At 41.7% G+C, this 15,833-nt stretch overlaps 1 protein-coding gene across 2 annotated transcripts; it reads right to left on the bottom strand.

The window, feature by feature from the left end:
• Positions 1–514: 514 nt before the first annotated feature.
• On the bottom strand, positions 515–15,278 carry trim3b (tripartite motif containing 3b). 2 transcript variants are annotated; one of them, XM_083889432.1, is made up of 17 exons: positions 15,054–15,277; positions 10,787–10,962; positions 7,772–7,901; positions 7,311–7,421; positions 7,065–7,216; positions 6,506–6,686; positions 6,299–6,400; positions 6,048–6,146; positions 5,752–5,904; positions 5,245–5,623; positions 4,285–4,388; positions 4,033–4,200; positions 3,768–3,936; positions 3,536–3,577; positions 2,995–3,065; positions 2,764–2,904; positions 516–1,836 (listed from the first exon to the last, which is right to left on the bottom strand). In XM_083889432.1, the coding sequence occupies exons 2-17, from the start codon at positions 10,930–10,932 to the stop codon at positions 1,684–1,686; spliced, it is 2,301 nt and encodes a 766-aa protein (XP_083745558.1). In that variant the 5' UTR covers positions 10,933–10,962; positions 15,054–15,277; the 3' UTR covers positions 516–1,683. The 2 variants fall into 2 exon arrangements, with proteins under 2 accessions (XP_083745559.1, XP_083745558.1); XM_083889433.1 differs by lacking the exon at positions 3,536–3,577 and having other exon boundaries at positions 515–1,836; positions 15,054–15,278.
• Positions 15,279–15,833: the final 555 nt, after the last annotated feature.

The raw sequence follows: 15,833 nt of genomic DNA, 5'->3' as shown, positions 1-15,833 counted from the left end.
GAATCTGCCCTCCGGTGGGCACACGTGGTATTATATGTAGAGGAATTAATTCATGGCTGCTCTAATGTTACAACTGCCCTCTTGTGGACAAATGTGATATTACATGTAGATTAATTAATTCACGGCTGCTCAACTGTTGAATGTGCCTTCCGGTGGACAAACGTGGTATTACATTAGATGAATTTATTCACAGCTGCTCAACTGTTCAATCTGCCCTCCGGTGGACAAACGTGATGTTACATGTAGATGAATTAATGTTTTTGTGTATTGCAGTAGAAATGTTTAAATATTCTTTCTATTTGATTGTGCTCACATTATATCGATGATGTTCATAATTTGTAAAGTGACTTAAGATATGTATTTGTCAATTTTTGTTGCAGTTTCACTCAATTGCAACCCAAATCCTCACTTCAAAAAAATGTCAGGTGTAAACCTTGTGAAAAGAGACCAGAAAAACATTTTTTCTTTTTTTTCCTTTTAATATTTACAATCACACCTTTGCCATGATGACGTAGTGCTTACTTCTTCTTGTAAGACTAGCCTTTCTATTGTTACAGTAGTTCACCCCATGATGGCTGACACACACAGGCGTGAGATGGCGGTCAAAAGTAAAGTAAAAGTAAAATATAGACAGTTTAATTGTAAAGCTGGTTTTTGTTTTCTTGAGGAGCCATAGAATAAACGGCCAAACAACACTATGAAGTATGAAGCAAATGAATAAATGAATGAATGAATGAATGAATGAGTGAATGAAAACACTCTGGAAAAGTCTTGATAATTTGCTTTCCGGCAACAGCAAGAATATGATTGTGTAATTTACAGAGCACTTTCTGATTGTGATGAATGATAACTATACACAGGCATATATTACTCTTGCAAACTATAGAACTCTTATAATATTTGGATTATTTGCAACAGCAAAGTACTAATGTAATGTAAGGCATATACAGTATGTACAAGAGATGTTTGGCAAAGAGGAGACAAGTTCAAAATGCACCAAATAGAAAAATAATTTGTCGAACAAATTATGTAGAAAAGAAAATCAAAAATAAATTAAATCCTTTTAAGAAGGAAAAGAAATATACAGCAAGTCATGTGCATACGACATTGTTCCATTGATGTTTGTGTTATTGTACTTGGCATGATGCTCTACTGTGTTAGTTTTTACTCCAGTGTCGAAACCTGTGTTGGAATACGGAGGCTATAGATTGTGGAATAACATGGACATCAAATCTGTATATACATTTTAATATTTTCTGCATATGTACAACTATATAATGTGAAAGTGCAGGGACTGGATTATAGTATGATAAGGTTTTGGTTAATAGAAGAGAGAGACGAGTTTAAAAGGAGTGGATGTCACCGTTGTGCTTCTTTGATCACTTTGGATGACAAAAAAAAAACTGCATATACTTGAAGGTAACGATTAAAAAACGCTCAAGTCTGAGTTAGTGCTGAACAACATATTGTTTTGAAAGATACTGGTATTGTAATTTGATTCATAATTGGTATAACGGATAATTTTTTTTCCTCATCCAAAAATAAAGATTTTTAGGTTCCATGGATTCCTGTAGCACTGTAGAATGTCATCACGATGCAGCTCTGAAGATGACATTTTATATGAAGTATGCACAGAAATGAATGAGTGAAATTGCAGCTCTGCGTGACTTCGTCCCTTTAGCTCTACTGCAGATATCTGTAAACCTTAAAGCAGTGATTGCCGGAGTCGGCGACGGCCACGTGTCCGTCTGATGTGAGGGCGAGGCCCTGTGGGCCGTACAGAGGGTCTGCTGATGTGTTGATGTAGGACAAGAAGGAGCCGGTGCTGTCAAACACCTGAAAAAGTAAACAGTGAGATGACCCACATCTGCATGTTTGAAGTTGCTGTGACAAAAAATAGCACATTCATAATATCACTTAATTCTACAACAACAACAGTTTCCCATTAGGAGTTAGATATAAATTCAGAAATGCACTCCAGTCTCTACAATTACTGCAAACAACTGTGGCAATTTACACACAATGTATGTGTTGTATCTCAACATTGACTTAATTATTTATGTTGATACTTTTAGGATAAGTGAAAACTGGATCCTTTCAGCAGCTTTTCAAATATGAATGGGGAAAGAACGTCCAGCAGGTGGCAGCATTTTCTTAACTATGGCCCAAAAAGTCTTTTTCCCATTGACCACAGCCTGTAAAACTGTTCACAGTACACCTCCAGACATGGGCATTTGACAAAAACTCATACTATAGTATGTCGTCCAAAAAAGTCATAGTATAGTATGCTGTCCAAAATTTGACAAAGTCATAGTACAGTATGTTGTCCAAAAAAGTCATAGTATGGTATGCGTCCAAAAAAGTCATAGTATAGTATGTTCAAAATTTGACAAAAAGTCCTGCTTTAGTATGACGTCCAAAATTTCACAAAAACGTCATAATTTAGTATGACGTCCATACTAAATTATGACCAATTTGTCAAATTTTGACTGTTCTCCATGAAACAGGAAGTGCCCTGCAACTTTGCCCTTCATTGACCAATCGACTCAAAACTTAATATGTGAGACAAGACACCCGGACGGACAGCACGGAGGCTGTGAGGACCTACACAATTTAATTATGTTAATTATGTTTAAATATGGTTTAATACTTGTAAGAACTTCACTCTTTCGCCTCTGGATGGCGCTCTACTGTTGCTGCAATGCAATGCCATTAAAAAAAGTAATTATCACAAAATAAGGTGTCTATTTTATAACACCTCACCTGTATTCGGCTGTTTCCCCAGTCAGCAACGATGATGTTTCCATTGGCATCGACAGCCACACCAGTGGGAGCATTGAACTGGCCATTGCCTTCACCATGAGAACCGAATTTGAACAAGAACTCTCCATCTGCACTGTACACCTGAGACAGAACGTCAGAAAAAGTTTGAATATGCAGTTAAATATGCAGGAAAAATGTATACGGGGCTATATTGTCTTGTCTTTGTCTTACCTTCACAGAATGATTGTGAAAATCAGTCACAATGATTTCATTTTTGTTGTTGACTGCGACAAAATGAGGACCTGGACACAAAGAGAGGCGCGTGTTCAGGTCCTAATCTGAGCTGATTCATGTCTTTGCTGTTAGTCAAAGAAAGTTGATGGAATTTGACCTAAATCTGGAAATACGTCATGGTTAAAACGATCTGATTTCCCTGGAGTAGCAGTGGACCGTTGATATATTGTTTCATGCAGTAGATACTTGTTATACACTTGTTTTCATTTATTATTACCCTGATACTGATCCTGTTCCATAGCCATTTGCACAACACACACAAAATGCATTAGACAACATGTTTGTTATTGTAATAGCAAGGTGATTATTACAATGGCATGATCTAGTACATTTGATCACGTATGTACCGGCACAGGTTGATCATTATCGATCAACGCGGCCTTGAGTTCCCAAGAGGTGAGACACATCATCGGGTTAGACAGAGGGCACTGCACTGTGGGATTAAGGTTGCAGCAAGGCCACACTTATATGTACTTACTGAAAACCGAGCCAGATTTATTTAAGTTTGGGCCAAGTTTGTCTGAATCGGAAAAACAGGAGGGAGAACAGAAAGAAAGGGGTAATAGGTGGTCAGAGGGAAAAAAAGAATAAGCAAAGAAGAAAATAGAGTGGGGGTCAGCACAGCCACAGTTTGCATGTCCCTGTTCATTTCAAATAAATATTATTCCCATTGCAGACAGCGTCTTGAGCCAGAGAAGTCTGCTTCTCACCTGCAAACTGTCTGTCCGCCGTCCCTCTGCCCCCGAACTTGGTCACGAGCTTCCCGTTGGACTGGAAGATGAAGACGCAGCACGCCTTGTTGTCCACAGTGATGATGTGTCCGTTCTTGTCCACAGCGACGCCTTTAGGACCCATGAGTCGCCCTGCGCCGATCTTATTCTGCGACAGAGACGATTTTCAGATTTTCAGAAAGAGACGTGGATGATGAATATTTAAGTAAACATCGTAAAATGAGGCGCGGCGCCGTGACCTCACCTTGAACTTGCCGTCAGAGGAGAAGATGCTGACCCATCGATTGTCGTAGTCGGCCACCACGATGTCACCGTTCATGTCCACAGTGACACCCGTGGGTCTCTGCAGTTGCCCCGGAGACCGACCTCGGACGCCGAAGCGCATTTTGAACTGGCCGTCGTTGGAGAACACCTGTATTCAGAGCCATCACAGTGCATATGAGCGTCAAATCTACAGTATGTTTGCATTGTGTGTGTGTGAGTGTGTGTGTCTCACCTGTATGCACTGGTTGTTGCTGTCAGCCACCACCACTCTGCCGTTACTGGAAGCAGAGATTCCCTGCAGATTGGTGAACTCCCCTTTCTCTCTGCCTCGGGAACCTGACAATTGAATTACTCATATAATTACACACCCAGCATATGCTGATCTCCGTGTGTGACATTATCTTATTAAGGCAAATCATAATCTTTCCCCTCCAGGCAAAAGAAGGTTTTACTCAAGGTTTTCAAGTAAAGACTCGAACACCTGTCTGAGCCAGCTCTGCTCACACGGTGAGAATTTTAATTATTTTATTGACATTTATCTACATTTATCCTGGGATTGATCTCCTGACAACAGCAGCTTGTGCGTGTGGTTTTATCTGGCTGACCCTCTTCTCCTCTTAGGTCTGAAAACATGCAGCCAAAAAACACATTTGATAGGTAAACTAATTCAAAACATTCTTCATTTTTAAGAATACATATCAAATACATAATTGCTATACTTGTTTTGCCTGAGATTTGCAAAATGCTTCTTTGTTTGTTGTTTTCTGTCCATAAAGACATTTTCAACCACAAACAGCTGGTTTATAAAACTTGATTTTACGTGATTTTATCACAGTAATAAGTAGAAAAGCACTCGGAGCGCTCAGACCTCCGCCAAGGCAGCTAAGTGCCAACAAAATACACCCTGCCGGCAAGCCACGGCACTGAAGTTGGCTCCACATTCGCCCTCCGGTTCTCCTTAATTTTTGATTCCACCTTAAAAAATGCATGCTGTGTGATCAGCGCTGATCTGCAGAATAGCATTTTTTTTAAAGTGGAATCGAAACTTGAGGAGAACCAGAGGTGAACGTGGAGCCAACTTCAGCGTCGTCCTGGGTCAGACAGTGAGTGTTGTAACCAGCGATATCGTCTACGGAGGTCAATTATTACAGTGCTGTTTTATTACTACTGTAAATGAACATCCTCTTCTTACCCACTCTGTAGATGAGCTCGTCCTCAATGGGGTTCTCCTTTTTCTTGGTGGTGCTGTACATGCTGGAAGGCCGTCGCACTGCTTTCTGTCGTATGTGGCCCCCCGTGCCACTGGGCGACTTCACCCTCCTCTTCACGTCATCCGGAGACTGTGGCACGTCGGAGGGCTTCACCGCCCGCAGCCGGAACGGGCTGCCACGGATGGGCTGGCCGTACAGCAGCAGCGTGAACAGATACTCTCCCTCGGAGCGCACCGTGTAGCCCACCTCGTACGTTCCGTTCTTATTGTCCGTTATCTCGGTCTCTGCGGCTCGGTTTCCGTCAGAAGACGCTATCTCCGCTTTCAAAACGGCATTTCCTGTTCGTACCAGGTCCCCGTCCTGCACAAAGAGGTCACTGATTCAGTCTCAGAACAAAAAGTCCCAAACACATCATGGTTTTAGCATCTGGAGGCACTGTTCGCTGACTCATCACAACTTTTTTCACAATAATAATGCTCAGACTGTACTTTGTCTTTTGTCGTCACGGTAACGGTGTGGTGCTGCCCGGTCGCTGCGTGGCGCAGGCCCTCTCCTGTGGCGACGGAGGTGTGAGCTACAGCCGCGGTGGTGAGGAGAACACCCAGGTTTTGGATGGAGCGACGCAGGCCTTCAGTCTCCACCTGAGACACACACACATAGGCATTGATTTGAATTCATCGAGACAGCTTAATGAAAGTGTTATTCCTGATCCTAACCATAACCAGTTAATGCCTAACATCCAACTACAACTTTTTTTTTAGCTTGAATTATGCTCATAACATACCTGACAGTCCAGGTGTGCGTTCTGATGTGGTCTCTCTGGGAATTCGTGTCGAGCCAGTGCCGTTACCCGCTCGCTCATCTGCTTCTGAACCAGCAGCACCTGCACGTCCAAGAGACGGAAAATCTATTTGACTTCAAAAGAGCTCACAAAAACCCCTGCATCGCATCATGACAGCTGATTCCCGCCTGAGTCGTAAACGGGTTTGTTCACTTGCTTGTACAAATTCGAAAAATCAGCCACTTCCGACCCACCTCAGTGGCACTGCCGTGGCTGAGAGCCTGCTCTGTGAAGCTGCAGCTGCTCTCGATGTGTTCCTTCCCCTGCAGCAGAGACGACAGCTGGGCCTGCAGCACCTGAACTCAGGTGGGGAAAACAAGAGGAAGAGGATGAGGAGGTTACTCGTTTCCTAAAATGGAGTGCATGTGTGTGTCTGAGGCTGATGCATGTGTCATGCCGACCTTCTGCTTGTTGCTGCAGATGCTCTCCAGGTCCGTGACGAGCGTCGCCTTGCGCTGATGCAGCGCTCGCTCCAGCTCCTCGAACGTGCCGGTGATCTCGGCGACCGCCTCGGCCTTCCTGTCGTTGAGCTGCCGCGAGATCTCGCTCACCAGCTCGATGGCCGCCGTGAGCTGAGGGAGCCTGCGGGACGACCACACGGGGGTCACATGATGAGGAATACTTTCATATGATTTCTGAACAAATAAATAATAAAATGAAGAAATAATGCTGCAAAACAATTGCCACTATAATCAGTCACACTTTACCATTCAAATCCTAATAAATCTATCATGGTGCAATGTTTTCATCATGATTTCTATATTTTTGATTCATGTTTTACAGCTTTTATTGCTTTATTCAGCTTTTAATTGCTTATGTTTTCCTTTTACTGTGCTTTGAAATGTGAAGTATAAATAAAATATATTGTTATTATTGAGGGCAGATGGAAAATCTGGGCCAAATGCTTAAACCCTCAGTCTCCTGATGTGATGTGATGTATTTGTGGCACTAAGCCTTTACCTGCTGTGTATCGCGTCCAGCTGTGTCTTGAGCGCCTCCTTGTGCTGTTCCACAACGTCCCGCAGAGGGACGGTCACGTGCTCCCTGTGCTCGCCCTCGGTACACTCCAGACACATGGCCGTCTCACAGGACTCGCAGTAGAACTCCATCACCTGCAGAGGGAGACAAACCTGTGCTGTATAAATCCAGATATAAGCAACAATAAACTGTCTTTTGACAACAAAAACAGAAGAGGTGTGTTCACACCTTGCCGTCGTGGTTCGGGCAGCAGAGAGGTTTCCCTGCAGCTGCAGCACTGACCGACTCCAGGACACTGCAGGATTCCGGCCTGGAGCACTCGGGGTCTCGCTGGAGGACCTGGACGGGAACATTTCAACTGATCTGCATGTGGTTGTACTTTGTTACATTAACACACTGCTGAAGACTGAAGAAAGGACAAAAGAAATCCAAAAAAGAGCGTCTTGAAATAGTTTTTTCAGTCTGAAAACATGTGCTTCCTAACAGTGTTTCTATCACAGATAATTATTCTGGCATATTCCCTCCGTCTGTAATCAGTTATGTTATCATGTTCTTCGCTTTGTCGTTTACGTCATAATCGGTTTCATCGACGTCTCGCCCTTTGTTTCACGGAATGTACTTGACAATCCTGTTGGGCTCACAGATTAGTGTCAGACGGGGGGGGGGGGGGTGTGGATTAAGACTCAAACCTCCATGAGATTAGTGATGAAAAAGTTGTTCTGCAGAGCACAAACTCCTTTCTCGGGCAGGATGGACGTCTGCCGGCACACGGGACACGAGAGCGTCAGGGACTCTGGGGGAATGTAGTTCTGGAGACAACTGAAGAGGGAGGCAACAGAGAAACAAACACTGAGTCAGAGTATGCAGAAAATATAGAAAAGACATTATTTTGCATATGATTATTAGAGTCAGAGTAATCACAGAATTAAGACTGTGACAGGATGGTGATCATCTGTGGCGAGACATATTTTCTCTTCAAAGGCATCTCAGCTGGTTTTAAATAAAACAAAGTCTGTTTATATGCAAGTTTGATGAAGAAACAAGTAGATGTTTTCCTAGGGCATTTTATTTCATGTGCAATACAGCATGGTGTTCATTTTGTAAATTATAGTCTACATTTTAGACATTAAAGCATGGTATGATTGAATTATCTCACCAGATTTTGATTGTTTTCTTTTTATTTTAGATTGTTTTCTTCCCAATTTAACTCCTCAAATCTAATTTTGACACTTTCAGTAAACGTGCGGTAAAATCAAAGTTTCGGATAATAATACAATAACATTATACGAAGAATAAGCAATTCAATTAACACCTAAGCCTTAAAATTTAAGTTTTTTGCTTATTTTAACCATATAAGGGCCAGAAAATCTCCTGTGAGTAAGTGCCTTTGCCCATTTTTACAGAATAACTTTCAATACATGCCAGTTATTTACAATTTACTGCATGTTAAAATAGTGTTCTATTCAGAAAAAACATTGTAGGTGTACATGAACACTAATTTTAACAGTATAAAACATATTTAAAATAACATTTGTTTGAGTTTCTGTCTAAAAAACTTTCCAGCTCTCTCCTCTCTGGTGACAGTCACTGATTCGCCGGCATCCTCCAACTTTTTATTTTATTGACATCTGAATTTGAACTTTTGAACTTGTGCATGTTGTACATATATATTATTTAAATATTATAGAAGAAAATCAAAGGCATTTCAATTTCACAATGTGTTCAGACAGACTGACTTCCTCAGATTCACCCTTCACCTTCCTCTTCTGTTTCCCCTCACTTTCAAAACGTGTGTGTGTCTACACAAAAATGAGGAGTTGGATTCCGGCCGAGGCTCATCACAGCAGCAGCCACAAATCTTTCCCACCGATCCCCATAAAGCACAAAGGATGTTCTGGTTCACTTGCCCTCAGGATGCAATCTATTTATCATTAGACACCTTCGAGCCAACACTGACTCTCCCGTCAGCAGAATAGAGCTGAAATATGCAGATCGCACCACATTCCGGCTGTCATACTGCACATGATGTACAACTGCTTCTTCTTTTTTTTTTCTTCTTTTCTTCAGACTCTATGATCACTTATTCTGCAGTGGTCTGGTTCTGCATACTAGCACCCTGCAGTTCAATTAAGCACAACAACATAACTTTGCTTTGCTACAGTGCAGTAGTTTGATAAAAGTCTTGGTCTACGTGTCACTGAATTATTTATCTGGAACGCAAACAGCTAGCAACCACAAACACATATGATATCCACGATGAGTTTCTGTGCTTTGACACAGATCCATCCACAGCAAAATGGAGGAAAATTCAAAATGATGCTATATAGAGAAGCCGCAGCAGGGGTTGCCAGCTTAGCCCGAAAACCCCCTTGAACTAAAACGAGCCCACCCAGCATTAAAACATCTGTTTGACGACATCATCGCGCATAGTTCCAGACAGAAAAAATGTGTTCACCTCAGCAGGGCTTCAGATCACATGCCATGCAGTTAAACCAGGGATTTCAGTTGCCCTCTGGTGGGCAAACGGCCCGCTCACTGCGGGGGGAAAAGGACTTACCCTTTATACTTTGTAACTACTCCATAAATATTTGTTTGATCAGGGGTTTAGAAGTAAATCTGAACGTATAATCCCAGCTATGCTCTCTTCACTGACCCACAACAAGATTCCCAAACCACTTCTATGTCCAAGTAAGTAACACCAGTATTGGAGGGGGCGTCGTCTTTTTTAAAGAAGTGCTAAAGAAGTTTTAATATTGTAAAATGTATCTCACGACAATGAGGCTGCAGCCATCGGCGGAGCCTGATGTTAAGGAATGCAATCATTCCCCGTGGAGTCAGCGAGCAGAAGTGCTGTGAGCTGTTTAATTGTGGGCAGGGATTTGCAGAAGATGAGGCTCTTCTATTTGGAGACGTGTAAATATGACAAGAATCTGTGTAATAGGACGGGCGGATATTACTGAACGGGAAATAGGATATTCAATCTCCTTTGTGTGGACAGAAAAAAGGTACGAGACGGGGTTTGTGTCGGGTTCAGCTTTAGGGAACGATAGGACTTTGGATAGTTGCTTTTACATGACGTTAGAAAAAGAAATATTGTTTGCACAACTGAAACTGATCATATTAAGCCTTTCTTAAAAGCAACCAGAAAATGTGGTCATTCAATGTTTATTTCTTATGCTGACAGAACATAAATGCAGTAAATAATTAAATTAGAAAGAGAGGGCTCTACAATGGTACCAACCTGCTGCCAGCTTAAGACTATTTGGTCTCAGTCATCCAAAAAATGCTAATATTAACAAGCAGCTGAAAGGTGGCAGATCGCATTTCATTCAACAGATCAATTCTCCACCAGTGCTTGTATACTGGGACAAAAATAGCAGTTTCCCAGTTTGCTGGAGGAAGCCAACACAGGAGAAATAAATATACTGAACAGCCACAGGAGGGCGACTCTGCTGGCTGCTTTCAAAAAGGAAGTCAATGCAAAAATGCACCTATACTTCTGATTTCTAATGTCAGTAAACATTTTCCTGCGGAGTTAATGGTCTCAATCACTAGTTTCGCAGATCATCTTCAGCTGCACATGATGCCAATTTTGGAAGTTATGTTGGATTTCAGATTCCTACGGGTGACGTCATGACCTGTTGCCACTTGGCTCCAACCATAGCTTGATTTAACAGTCAACAAAGAGCAAAAATGTCCATTACCTTTCGCAGAAGGTGTGCAGACAGGGCAGGACCTTGGGGTTGCGGTAGTGATCCAGACAGATGCTGCAGACCAGAAACTGCTTGTCTATCTGCCGTACCACAGGACTGGTGCTCCCAGCCTCACGCTTCGCCATGGCAGAGGACATTTAAAGCCGCGGACCGGGACAGCAGTTAGCCTGCGGGGAGACAAAGACAACTGTATGAATATTTGCCTATATCTTCTGCACAGAAGCTATTCTGTCCCATAGTGTCAGTTTCTGAAGCTGCTCATGCTCAGCAAACGTCCCAGGGAGGGTATACCAGGAACCACAGCTATTAAAGCTGTTAATACCTTAATTTGTTTAAAAATGTGACTATTGTTACGGTGTTATTTCTAGGTTAATACCAGGGAAATAAAACCAATGTGTGCAAACTGCAGTTAAACAGTGGGACTTTTTACAGATTAGAAATACACAAAACTGTCACATAAGTACACAATTCATAATTCATAGCCCTAACTTTAATCTAATCACAATTCAAATCAATTAGACCTAAATTTAACAAGTTCCTCAGAAAAGAGACTCTACATCATTAGGACCAGGATTTGAAAAGTTCTTACTGAGGCCACAAAGACATGTACACACACACACGCACACACGTGACTGCAAAATGAATGTGCTGAGTCGTGTCTATGTTTGTGAGTCATTAACACGGTGTCACTACTACTAAACTTCAATGTCAATGTTAATTAAAACTATTTTTTTTTTATTAAATAATGACTAAAATGAAAAGGTTTGTTATCAAAGGGCTCATTTAGTCATTTTGATGACATATCGTTGAATTAAAAGACATGCATATTCATCAGGAAGTGATAATATAGTATCGTATATTGTGATACATACATGTTCTTGAATTGTTATTCATGGTAAAACTGCAACTCGGTCATTTGTCATGCATGGAACTACAGCTGCGAGGTATGGATTTTCTGCTTAGCAACACACACACACATCGTTGGTGCCTCCAATGTGGCCCACTTTCACGTTCATCAGCACAAGCCCCGACACATATGGCGTAACAATTACAGTGGTATGTTGGAGATGCTACCGCGGCTCTATGCATTTTGGTGCCTTAGGTGAGATTGGGATTTGGGACTCCCCGAAATCCCACTGTGCTCAATAGACACACCACTAATTATGACATAGTAAGGCATAATGAGATAATTTCTCATTCTTATGACTTTCTATCTCATAATAATGCATTACTTTCTCAACTTCTTACAAAATTTAAAGAAACTCCTCAGACAAACACAGCTATTTTTCCATGAAAGAGTGAAGTCACAGTGACAGTCCTGCAAGACTAACACATGAATAAGCAAGTCAACAGTGACGTCACAAATTATGGACATTGCAAGCAAAATTTGCAAAAAAGAAAAGAAAACAATACTAATAAAAATGGTAATAAATGCACATTTGGACTTCCATACACTGCCTCAGAGCAAACACCCCTGACCGGAGTTTAAACCAGCACCTCTCTCTCACAGACCCTGCGTGCAGTTTTTATCCGAGTTGCTAACTGACTCGGGTAATGTGCTCCAGCCACATTTTCCTCAGTAGGTCAACATATGTTTTATTCATTAGTTCAGACAGACAGAGATACGCACTCATAAGCTCATACAAATGCAGGGATGAGCGGATGCAACAGCAGCACCAGGACTGTACAACGTGTTTCTGGAAAAAGACTGGAGTCTGGCTTTAAGATGCAGTTGTGAACACAAACGACAACAGACACCAGCTCTGACCTCCCATTTGTGCATCTGTCACTGCTGGATATGACACTGAGTCTCTGATCGCATCTCTGCTCATGCCCTACTGTCAGTTGTTGCCAGCTGTTCATGTCCTACACGCAGGGGTTACCAAAGGCTGCAGTTAACTACAAATTATAAGCAGTAACACAATCAGAGCTTTTGAGATACTTGTTCTAAATGTTTGTTTTGTGGTTTGTAATTCAGAAACGTTGGAAGCAGATTGCATAAAACCTAATTTCTTTAAATGGTTTGTTGTGTTTTTAATCTATTCATTTAAATACTGAACAAAAACATGACTAACAAACTTATATTCTAAATCAAATTGAAAACGGAAATAATCACCCCCAAATCATAAATCCCTGACACAGAGCTGAAACTAACAATTATTTTCATAATCAATTAACCTGTCAATTATTTCCTCGATGAATTGAGAACTTGTTTGGACGATAAAATATTGATTGGTGTTTCCCAAACCTGGAAATTATGATGTTTTCAGATTTTTGTTTTGTCCACAAACCAAACTTTTCCAGTTTTAATGATTTCTTTGTCAAATGGAGGCAATAAACCAGACATTTTTACATTTAAGAAGAATTTAAATTCCTCAAAAACCTCAAAAATCAATTATCAAAATGAATAATCGAATAACTTTTGCAGCCCTACCTGACACACAAACACACACACAGTGTGTGTACAAGCCAAGCTGTATCTTTCCAGTCGTTGCTAAGAGGATCCAGTGATACACAGTCTTTGGATCAGGACAGTAAAGGTCACAACCACAAAAAAAAAAACATGTCACATTTACTCTCCGGTGTGAAACACTAAGGTGTCTACTGAAAATGATTCGTTGTTAAGTAGCTTCTGTTTGGCCAGAATCCAAACATGCATTGTTCAGTTCAAATCCTGAGCTTAAAAGCGGTACTTCATGCATATCTGGTTGTCTTAAGGCTTGAATGTCTCCTGAATTAAAGAAGATTTAAAGAAAGGGTCAACTGCGGGACAAAGTCAATGTTCTCACACTTCTTTTCCTCGCCTAGAACTCAGTAATACTAAAACCATCACTGTGTAATGACGCGTGTCTAAATTTAGACGTGTATTAGTGGCATAAGCAATGACAGTGACACTGAAATAACAGCGATGGTCTTAGGAGTGCTGGGCAGTGTTGAGGGTGGCATCCATTTATATTTTGTGAAGGCATTTATTTTGGGTGGTGACAGTAAATAGGAGTTAGATCTCAAAACAGTGGGATGAAGTCAAAGGGAACTACTCAGTGTCCATCAAAGAAAATGGGAAAAAAGACAATATTTTGATTAATTTGACATTTATGGAACTTCTGGTTTTAGGTTAATGTCTTTATGGTATATTTTACAGCCACAAAGAGAGGTTAGGGAGACTATTGGTCTGGCTTTCACTTGAAAAACACTTAGTTTTATGACTGAGGTGTTAAAGTCATCATGACAGGCTTAACTGACAGGCTTAACAAGTTAAAGAAAATCAAAATAAAGATGTTTTGAAGATGTTTTTTGGCAGTTAAAGCCAGCAGGAGTGTGACATTAAACCAAGCCCAGGCTGGACGGCAGGAGAGCTTCACACATGATGTATGTCATCAAAAGCCATCAACAGTCAATGTGTCATAATTCTCCCTCTGGCAATTACACATGCAGTAATAACAGACTGCAGCCTGAGTGATTTCCCCAAACTCTCAGGATTACAGCATTTGCATGCAAAGCTCTAATGTTTGTGCGTTACCGCGTCGGCCACAGCCTGTTTGTGTGTATGCGAGACAACGAGCTAACACTCGTGGAGGCAATACACAATGAGTCTATTCATCGGCGGGCTTAATGGGATACAAAGTAATCGTATTCTTTCTCTCACTTTCTTTGTCTCTGAAACCTCGTGTGCAACAGGATCCTCACAGCTGATGTGTGCATCATGACGCACACATGGAAAAATACAGGAAATTAAAAACCGTCCTCATCAGGGGGGACAGCAAGAGACAGATGGTGTCGTAAGTAGGGGAGTGAGAAACTATCGCTTCAATACAATACAGCTATATTTCATCGCGTGACAGTTGAAGCAGTGCATCAATAAATCAGAATCAGTGTTGATTTTAAGTCTTCAACCACGAGTTGGCAGCAGACTTTCAGCCATTTGACTATTTACTCCTTCTTCTACTGTATATTTACTTTGTACGTGTACTGTTTTTCTTAAAATATTCTATTTAGGAAGAAAACAAGCATTATAGTATCCTAATATCATCACCCCCTCTATCAGGATATGTATTATATCACCAGATCCCAGCACCTGCTCTCTGCTCACTGTCATGCACCTGTACAGCATCAACGACTACATGTCGACAGCTTGGACGAACTCACACACTTTGCTCTGTTGACAGCTGAGCTGATTACGTCCTACATGTAACTGCACGGACATATGGACTAACACACACACCCACATATACGCAGAGTTGACAGGAAGACGACCTACTGTCAGAAGAATGGAGAAGATCAGTCCAGAAGTCTCCATGGCAGCTGTGCGTTAGATCAGTGCAACACTGAAGAATCAGCACACGCCCTGCTTCATGTTTTCAAACTCACTTCCCTTTCTTGCGTCTCCCTTCAGCTCCACTGACCACTCTCCCCTTTCCCTCCTCTGGTTTTTCCCCTTTTCCATACAGCACATAAAAAAAAGCTGAGCAGGGACGACAGCAGAGGGTGGGACTGTAAATTGAAAGTCCCTCCTACTGTCAGAGCTGTTTACAAGCACAAGCTGACTGGATACCCTCCTACTGCTCGGCCTCTCATTGGCTGGGGAACTCTAAACTATGGAGAGCGGTTGCGTCACAGGCCAACAATGTGTTCTGGCCAGAGGCAGAAGGAGGTAGAGACTGACACTGACAGGAAGACGGTGAGGAAAAGTCCATCTGTCACAGCTGGAAACATGACTAACTGAGTCCATATTGTGTATCATACCTGAATCCGTTATTATTTAAGTTGTGTGGTGTTGTCTTATAAAACCACAACACTCAGGTCCAGGAGCAGGTTCTTGAATGCATCTCAGAGGAAGAGCAGCTGACAGGCGACTCTTATCTTAACATGTGGATCATCTGGTTTTCAGTTACTATTATGAAAAGATGTGTAATTACTTAACCACACACACACGCGTTTGCACAGCTATCCTTTCAAGGACTCTCATTGAGTTCCATTCATCTGGACAGCCTAACCACATTATTATTATCCTTAACCACAATCAGTTGATTCCTAACCA

Source organism: Microchirus variegatus (assembly GCF_963457635.1).
Source record: "Microchirus variegatus genome assembly, chromosome: 5".
Taxonomy (NCBI): Eukaryota; Metazoa; Chordata; class Actinopteri; order Pleuronectiformes; family Soleidae; genus Microchirus; species Microchirus variegatus.
The sequence above is the reverse complement of the archived record's forward strand: the minus strand, read 5'-3'. Positions and strand labels throughout refer to the sequence as shown.